The following is a 9822-nucleotide window of genomic DNA, read 5'->3' as shown; positions in this document are numbered from 1 at the left end:
TAACATTTTTGTTCTTTAACAGATTTAGCATAGATCTTTGTGTCTATTTTTTCCTAGGTTGGGCCGTCAGCTAGAATCTTATAACTGAGAATATGAAAGTTCTTGTTTGAGTATCAGTTATGTGAAACTATATGCTGCTGAAATGTTAGATCCATGACTTTTATATATATATATATATAAAAGTCACAGACAGCCTGCAAAAAGAGTTATGGCTCTTAATTTAGGAAATAACAGGCCTCAGACATAACAGCTCTTTGAAAATTTCAAGCTAGCTGAAAATTATAATCAGAAGAAGAACATTACACAGAAATGCAATGCAAATGAAATACAAGAATAAATTAGTCTCACTTCTACACTCTCTGCTTTTCCCTCTATTCTTTCTTTGGTTCTAAATGGACCAAAGTAAGAAAAAAAAGCAAAAGCTACAAAGACCTTTTAAAGGTTTTCTTGCAGATACCAATAAGAATAGAGAGAGCATACTAGCAAAATTTAGATCAGCGGAAATACTATCAATCACTTCCTTCTGCATAATCATTACAGACATTCTGCACAATAAGTTTATTTAACTTTATTATAGATGATCTAACCTAGCCTCTGCTGTTCCCAAATGCAGTTTCCATTGCTAGAAAAATACACTATAAAAGCAAACCACTATAGCATATTCCTTATAGACTGAACTATGTCTGAGTATAAACCTGACACAGTTCCAGAATTACAACTCCAACATTTAGAAAACATTGTGCAGTATAGCAGGTCCAAGTCTAATGGAGTGATCAGCCTGTAGGTAGATCACACTGATTTTCTACTAAAAGAAACAAATCTTTAGGCAACTAGGAATCATACTTAAGGTAGCATAGGCTCACAATGTAGATTTTCCAGCTTAATCGAGATGCAATACCAAGACAGCAGTGATATGCTAGGAAATCCTCTTATGCCTATAACAGTGGAACTTCACACTGGAAAAATAAGGATTTAATTTATAAAACAATAAAATTAGAACGGTACTTGCCCTCAAACAAGGTTAGTGGTACTGGACTTCCTCAAACACTGCCTCTACCAAATGGGTTTACCCAGACCTCAGCTAAAACAAGCCCAGAAACTACTTCTCTTCCAGCTCCTAAGTGAGTTTTCAGGATTGCCAGCACCTGATTCAAATCACAGGTGGAGCCAATGCTCAGTGCAGCACTCCCAGGCAAGGCACACCAGGTGAAACCAGTACAGAAAGGTGGTAACACACAGGTTCCTCGTGTCTGAACCAAGGATACTGGTTCTCTTCAACACAGCCTCTGAGGAATAATAATTCACCTTCTACACCAGGACTTAGATGTAACTTACATGTTTTCATTACTGTTTTAAGAAATTGCTTGTACATACATATTTCTTGTGGTGTTTTATTTCCTAGCCAAGTCTGGCCCTTATTTTTCAACTCTTGAGTTGTTACAATTTTGGTAAATAAAGTAAAATGGCACTATGTTCCAATTAGGAAATTGATGGCACTCTGACACAAGAACCCTCAAATCATGAGGCTGTTCATACTACCCAATCTATCACTGCATGCATGCATACACACACAGTCAGCAGATCATACGAGGCAGCTCTATTAGGTCCCTAAATACTCTTTCCTGTGGTCAATAGAAATATCCTTTCCCAATCCTCAAGATCAAGTACACAAGTTTGTATTTGCCATGTCTCATTACTGGTAGATAGACAAGTTGAATCCGTATTCCAGACTGAAATAGTTCACTGTCACTATTAGTTCAAAGTTGCAGGAAAAAGATTCTCTCTTTATACCTGCAGAGAAAAAAAGAAAAAAAAAAAAAGGGTTCCAAGGTATACAGGTGATCCTAGGGGCCTAGAAGTTTGAAAACACCCCTTACCATAGTTTGTTTCCAAATTTATCAATTGGCTTCATTACTCTTCCCTGTAGGCCAATGTGTGATTTTTTGACAGACTATGGATCTGCTCTTCCAAAAGTCACAACTCCTGCTTCAAAATCTAGCAGAGATTCCTGTCTGTTCCTTATTTCACATGCTGAAATAAGACACTGCAGGCAGCCTGTGAAGTATCTAACAAACACCCCAGTCTGAACAACCCATTCCCTGCTATACCAAAAGGAGACCTCACAGTCCACAAAAGGAGCAAGTATGCCTGCTAAGCATGACTTGCAAAAAATCAGATTTTAGAGCTCAAACCCTAAAACTAAAATTCAGAGGGATCTTCTTTCAAATAAATGGAATAGACTGATTGTTTATGGATTAAATTATATGCAGTTGGGTTTTTGCTCTCTACAAAATTCCAATTTCCTCTCAGACATTGGTTAAATTCCTACAGTAACAAGAGACTCAGAGCAAACTGTCTCCTGGGTCTACCCTCTCTAAGATATGAGTCTACATAGTACTGAACTATCAGAGCACAAATCTTTATGCAGTGCTATTTTCCTATTCCAAGCCTCAGCATGATCTATAAACACACTGCAATAAGGAATAAATATGTAGCCTTTCCCACCTCAAAGTAAGCTGCTGGGAAAGGCAATTATTCCCAGCTTCCTGTATATGGATGTGGGCTTTCATTTATTACCTACTCACCTACTGGCAAAAGGCTGCAAAGGTTCTTCTGACAGGATTTTTTTCTGAGAAAGGAATTAAAATAACATTGAGACAATTTAAATCACAAACAATGACACTTCCCAGTCTTCCTCTCTCTGTAAGACAACACCTAATACAGCTAAAAGTTCCAAAGGAATTGTTTGGGATGGATTTCAACCCTTTTGTGCTGTCTACTCCCTTCTAAATAATATGTGCAAAGGGCAGAAGTCTGTGCAATCAAGGCAGAGTAAGGCTTTAAGTAACATGATTTTAAAATTCATTAGGTTTTAACTTCTTAGCGACTATTTATGAAATCTTCTATTACATCAGGATAACAGGATTAAAAGAAAGTCAAATAATCTGAAATTTACCACTTTTACAGCAGTAGAAACACTTCAGAGCTATATTTAGAACCTATCCTGACAGCTGGGTTGAAATGACCTGCCAATCCCTACACAGGATCAAATAATAACTAAATCCAGAGTTCATGGAGGACAATTGTAAAGAGAATAAATTTGTTTCAGAAATAAAAACCATGTGCTATAGCTTCACTCTGAAAAACATTTTTCATCACAAGACATTGCATGGGCCCCTGCTAAGTCCAAATGAGAATTGGGTTTTCCTCAAATCAGAACTATCAAAAGTTCTTAAATATTTCATTGGCTTAAAGACTACTACACAGGCTTTATATTAGTTTACCTCATATGTGACGTTTTCTACAGGAGAGAAGGAAAAAGGCCACTTCAATGTTTTCCATCTCTGCAACATGTACAAGATGACCTGTGGTCAGTTCTTCTCTATTAGAAAGGGATTTTTTTCTTGGTCACTCTTTGTTGTAGAAGGGAAGGATATTTCCCAAGAAAAGGAATGTGACAGACTAACTGAAACAAGATTTATTGTACAAGTAACCATAGGTCAGTGCCTGCTGATGGGATCTCTTAACTGGTTCTTCTTATACAGCACTTCCAGGCAATTTATTTAAAATATTAACATATCAGAAAATTAGTGCTACAAAACATTGTCTATAAGACATTTTCTTCCTTGAGTAAATTATCTTGTGCATGATTCAGAGCCATTCAGCATCTCATACTGGATCTTGGGAAGACAAGAGGCCATAAATGTTCTAAGAGAGTTTGAAGTGCCTGTGTGCACGAGTATCCTCTGCTGGAAGAAATCAGCCTCACTGGTGTGTGTGTGACGGATCAGCTTCTGTTGGCAGGTGCTGACATAGTGCACAGATGACATAAGCAACAGCAGCTCATGTTCATTCCCATTTAGGCTCCACACGCCCGAGGCTTGGAATGGAATGTCATTAAATCTGTTATCTGTGCAATGTAGCTATGTAAACATTAAAGATGTTTGCATATGCCCTGGACAAGACCCTTTATTACCACAGAACGTCCCCAGGCCCTGCCGAGACTGAACCTTGTTGCTCCACGTAAGAGAAGTTAAGGCCCAAGATCTCAGCCGCGTGGTACTGCATCGTTTGATGCCCAAGGCTTGCAAACGGCCGCCAATAAAACAGCAGCTGGTTTTGTGTCAGCGTAAGCCCAGAAGGAAGCCACATAAAACCCACTTGGAGGACCTGAGCCACCAAATGCATTTTAAACAACAGCCAAGCAGCGATCCCCATCCTTCACTCCCGGGATAAGCAGAGGACCTGCGGACCCAGCGCCACGGCGAGCGGCCTGATGGGAGTTGTAGTCCGCCCGCACAGCACGCGCTCCGCGCAGCCAGCCAGGACTGCATTTCCCAGGGGGCGCTGCGGGCGCCTGCAGCCGCCGGCAGGGCAATGGCGGCCATGGCGGCCATGGCGGCGCGGGGGTGCGGCGGGGTCTGGCGCCGAGCGCGGCAGCGCGGCGCGGGGCGGCCGGCGCCCGGGCCCGAGCCCGGTCCTTTCCCCCGCGGGCAGAGGGCTGTCGCCTGTAACGCGAAAGGCGGGGCGGTGCCTGCGGGGAAGAGCGGGTACGGTGCCGGGACGGCGCGGGGAGAGGGGCCGGTGGAGCCAGTTCTGCCCCGGGGCAATCCCGCCTTGGGGCCGCGTCTAGGGCTCGGGGCTTGGGCACGGCAGCGGCGGTGAGAGCAGCGGGGCCCGGTGTAAATTCCGGCTTGTGAGCGGTGTAAGGCATGCACGGCTTGCAGGCAGCGCCTGCTCAGCGCACATTCATCTCGCAGCCCTCCCCAAGCGCTGTCGGTAATTGCGGGGCCGTGACCCTCTGACACGCTTGGCTGCCGTAAGGGCCCGCAGCTCCGGAGGCGAGAGCGCTCACGTGTGCCGAGAATCAACAGCGAGGGCCGCACCAGCTTCCAGGAGCGTGTTTTCGAGGGTTAGTCTAGTCTAGAAGAGGCTTTCTCTTCCAGTGGAGTATTGTGAGATTTGGGCGGTGTGCCTGAAACAGAGCATTTTATTTCTGCTGCGACTGAAAGTCACGGGCTGAAGAAGTTCTCCTGTTCTCTGGTGTCCCACGAGTTTCTGCACAGCTGATCACTTCAAGAAAGTTGTGCAGACACCGGCAGAAGTGTGCTGCTGATTCTTTAGAGACACAGATAAACATAATCCTTGAACAAACGGCAAGAAGCTGCAGGTGCCTCATCAGTGTTGTTAGTAGGATTGAAGGAGTGACTGGTGCACGTATCTTTCTCTCTGAGTGTAAGCCAATACGCTGATTAAGGAAAGCCTGGTGTAATTTTTAATGCCATGATATGACAGAAAGGCATTTCTGAAGAGTACAGGAAACAATGGAATACATTTTCCACCAAAATGTAAAAGAAAGCCCACATTATTTCTTAAACCTTGAAGCATTTGTATGATCAGTTGAAAACACTGAAGAATAATATTATTTCAGTGAAAGAAAATGTATAAACATCTGAATGTTTAAACATCTGAACCTTAATCTTTCATGATAACATTCTTCTTCCTAAAGCATCAATACAAGTGTCATCTGCATCACTAGTTTGATGTTTGTAGGGACGTCCTCCTGTTGGAGCTGTTGGAGGGCACATGGAGAATAAAATCTTGGCAATGTAGAATGTTCACCTTTGGAAGGAACGCTGTACTTGATATATTTATTTGATGTTTTTCCATAGCTTGCTTATCTCCCATAGCTATCTGGGTACTCGTACTGCTGAAGTATTCTGCCACAGAAATGTGATTTCATCAGTGAAATATTATTTGTGCCAGTTCATTTGTACAAGGCCAGATAATTACTTACAGAAACTGTCAAGCAATTCATACTGTAAAGGTGACCTTTTTCTCTTGTCCATATAAAGGTTATGGATGTGAGAATTGCAATTACTTTTTAGATGATATGGAGAAGCTTTATTCTGTGGAATACATTCGGAGAACAGTAGCTCTCTAGTTGAAATGATGATTTCTCTATTACCAGATTACTAATGTTTATGCTAATATTCTACTAATGCTGCTCTGGAGAGCCACCTTTCCCAGCATGCAAGTGTCTATCTGACAGAGAATACATAATTTATTGTGCCACCTGTCTGTTGGAGATTTATCAAACTACCTGAGAAGTAATTCATATTTATGATGATTTGGGGATTTTCACGAGGCACCAAATTAGGGTTCATCCAGCATGCAAGTGTGCCTCATTAATTTCTCTGAGATTTCTCGTGTAAGGAAAAGTTAAAAGTTTTAAACCATTACATTTTTTTATGACATTCTTTTTTTGCGTATAATGAACACTTCCATATAGTCCCTGTAGCCTCTCCAGTATCACAGCACAGCTTTTCCCATTACAGTGTAGATGTATTTGCAACATTGTTTACAGTGCTTTTACAATTACAGTTTTGGGGGTTTTTTAATAAATTAAGTATTCCTAATTCTTCTGTTTCTAGGTTTTCATGGGTTTTAATGTCATCTGTATTTAAATTGTTTCTCCCTTCTTCTCTTTCCTTTTCAGCCTTGCCCCATGGATACCAGTTGTGGGTCTGGAAATTCATGCACAGATCAGTTCCAACTCAAAACTCTTCTCTGGTTCCCAAGTCCAGTTTGCAGCACCTCCCAACTCTTTGGTATCTTTCTTTGATGCTTCTTTACCAGGGACTTTACCAGTAAGTTTGGCTGCAGTTTCATTTATGTCAGGATTAATGTCAGGCAACTTTTGCTTATGTTTCTAATTAATATTTTATTCTTCCCAGGACTTGATGAAATTCATATATATGACAACTTTTCCTTACTTTTCTAATTTCTGATTGTTTCATAACATGAGATGCCTAGAACTGTTTCTTTTCAATTTCCTCACTCCCTAGTTATTGCCTCAGATACTTTATATCCCCTGAAAAGGAGAAAAAGTCAGGAGTGTCTCTTCAATGCAGTGAAATGGATTGTGGTATTTCTTTGAGGCTAGAGGGGGTGTGTTTGGTTAGTATGCCACACAGGAAATTCCTTAAATAGGAGAGATGCCTAAAGCCCAGTGAGCGAAGAACATCTTAGATTTCTGAGTGGCTATTTGATGTTATTTTGCCATATGTTTGTTTATGTAGCTGTCATTTGCCATTTGGAATGTCTCACTGAGGAGTTACTTTGCTTCCTGAGTAGAAAGTCTCCAATTTAGGAAAGTGTCAACCATTCCTATTTCCAGTGCAAAGCAATTATTAAAAAAAAGTAATCTGTGTGAGACATTGGGGATTAATAGGTCAGAATAACTAGCTAGCACTTAGCAATAAGGTTTATTAGTGAAAACTTAATAAGTGTTTGAATTCACAACTTAATTATAACTGTGATGGCTATGACAGTACTGCTGTAGAATTCTCTGAGTGTCTAACAAGTTTAATATAAAAATAAAAGTTAAGAAATTATAAGCTCTTACAATACAGTAAAAATAAATATTTAATAGACTTAGCATTGCCACATGCAACAACTCTGCAGAGCCTGTAATGGAGACTAATTATTTAAAGTACTGACTATATTCATTAAAGTGGAGATTTGAATTCCAGTTACAGAGATGTATATAAATCTAATTGAAGCTTTTCATCACCATAAAACAGCCTCAGATGATCTGAAATTGAGAACTAATTTGTGGCTATATTCCTAGGGTCTTGATATATGTTATGATCCTTAAAAAGAAAAAATTATGTTGTTATTATTATTTTTTTTTATTTCTGTATTTGCAAAGGTATTGAAAACTGAGGAAGTGCAGTTTAGATGCTGATAAAATTGGGACTTCTCTCTGGTTGAAGTGGCAGTTCAGAGCTGAGTTGCAGATCTAACTATATGGAAATTCTGAAAACTTTGCAGAGATAATGGGTATCTTTTGCAATAATTTGGTTTTAGAAGAGTCTAGCTAGACTTTAAGACAGAAAATTAGTTCCTTTCATTTGGGGACACAGCTAAGTTAGTCAGAAAATCCAAAAGAGTTCAAGATTCTGGTTTTGGACCTTCTACTTAACCTTCTGTTAATGCACAGAAATTCTCTTAAATTGTATAATGCTTATCTTCAGTCAAGTAGAAAAGCTGATCTTGAGTGAACAAAAATGAGCATTTGTGAGGAGTTTAATTTTCCTGTATGTTACTGTGTATCAAGGGTGCAGAGTATGTGTGTGTGTTTTTTCTCTATTAATGAGGCTTTAAAATGAGGTATGACCTTTGTAAGAAGACCCCGGTACATGTGGGCTTTGGTAGAGAAAATAACTGTACCTTAGAAGAAAAAATCCAGAATGGTTAGGTTAATTTTAAAGTAGTGATTCTATGTTAGGTTCTTCTAGCTGCTTATATCTATACAAAGAAAAGAAAGATTTTTCTTTCTTACTCATGAAAATAGAGTTGAAAGTAGATGTTACAAAATACATGTTCCTGCATGTTAGAATGTGATGCAAAATCCAGTCAGTAGTCATAGCTTTATTTTCCCATTGTACCTGCTGCTGCTGAGAGACCCGCATTTGTTCTGGAATCAGATGGGTTTGCTTTCTTTGTGTAAATTTGTACATGGCAATAGTGTCTGAAGCAGAATTGGATTTTGGTAAATTTTGAAAGATTGAACATTTGAAAATTCAGAGTACTTGTAGAATAAAACCAAACCAACAGAAGCAATTCTAATAAATGTTAAGTTATAGCCTAATAAGACTGCTTAGAAGATAAATATTTGGCCTTTCCTTTGGACTCCATTTTGTTGAAAAATGAAAAAAAAAAATCAAAGTTTTTATACCGTAGTTGTGCTGTCTCTAGAAGAGAATGACTGCTATTTTAACCTGACAGCTATGCTGAAATTTCAGTGTCACAGGGATTTAAATTTACTGTGTGGCAACAAGATGGTTGTGATAGAGAGCTGTCCTAGTATTTGCTCCTTCACAGTGGGACCAGAAGTGATGGTGCTGAAGGGAGCTTTTCATGTTGCTGTGAATTTCTGGGTCACAGTGTTGGTGAGAGCCTTTGCTGTGCTCTACACAGGAGAGGTGAAACTAGAAGAATGTGTTTCTCCTCCTCTCCTCCTGCTTTCCTTTTCATATTTGCTTCCTGTAAGGTTACAGCTTATTTTATGCTTCTGCTGCAAGTAGGCCTTGGGAGGCTCATCACAGTGGAAGTGGTATGGCCGTTTCACTGTGTTGTTCTCATAAAGTGCCTCTGAGAGACAGCTACAGGCAAGAGGAGCTATGCAGGTGCCCTCCTATTTGGCATGGGAAGGAAAAAAATGATTATGGAATCATGGGATGGTTTGAGTGCCAGGGACCTTACACCTCATCTGGTTCCAGCCCCCCTGCCATGGGCAGGGACTCTTTCCACTAGACCAGGCTGCTCAGAGATCCATCCAGCATGGCCTTGAACCCTTCCCGGGATGGGGCAGCCGCAGCTTCTCTGGGCAGCCTGTGCCTCAACACCTTCACAGTAAAGAATTTATTTGTAACATCTAATCTAAACTTAACCTGTGTCAATTTAAAACTACATCCTATCATTACAAGCCCTTGTAAAATGTCCCTCTGGCTCTCTTGTAGGCCCTCTTTAGATACTAGAAAGTGCTGTAAGGTCTTTCTGGAGTTTTCTCAATACTGAAGAACCACAACTCTGTCAGCCTATCTTCATAGGAGAGGTGTTCAAGCCCTTTGGTCATCTTCCTTCTCGGGCCCTCTCCAGTAGGTCCGTGTCCCTCTTATGTTGGGAGTCCTAGAGGAGGATGTGGCACTCCAGGTGGGAACTCACAAGAGTGGAGCAGAGGGGCAGAATCCTCTCCCTTGACCTGCTGCCTGCATTGCTTTGGATGTAGCCCAGAGAATGGTTTGCTTTCTGGAC

The 9822-nt window shown here is 40.7% G+C and overlaps 1 protein-coding gene across 2 annotated transcripts in view; it reads left to right on the top strand.

Moving 5' to 3' along the window:
• The first annotated feature begins 4356 nt into the window (after positions 1-4356).
• Positions 4357-9822, top strand: part of GATB (glutamyl-tRNA amidotransferase subunit B) — a 42156-nt gene continuing 36690 nt past the window's right edge. For both annotated transcript variants that reach the window (XM_058837250.1, XM_058837249.1), the window contains exons 1-2: positions 4357-4550; positions 6500-6650. In XM_058837250.1, coding sequence (XP_058693233.1) covers positions 4378-4550; positions 6500-6650 — 324 coding nt within the window. In that variant the 5' untranslated portion in view covers positions 4357-4377. The remainder of the gene's footprint in view (positions 4551-6499; positions 6651-9822) is intronic.

This window comes from Poecile atricapillus, chromosome 4 (assembly GCF_030490865.1).
Source record: "Poecile atricapillus isolate bPoeAtr1 chromosome 4, bPoeAtr1.hap1, whole genome shotgun sequence".
NCBI lineage: Eukaryota > Metazoa > Chordata > Aves > Passeriformes > Paridae > Poecile > Poecile atricapillus.
Note: the sequence above shows the minus strand (reverse complement) of the source record. Positions and strands in the feature narration are given on the sequence as shown.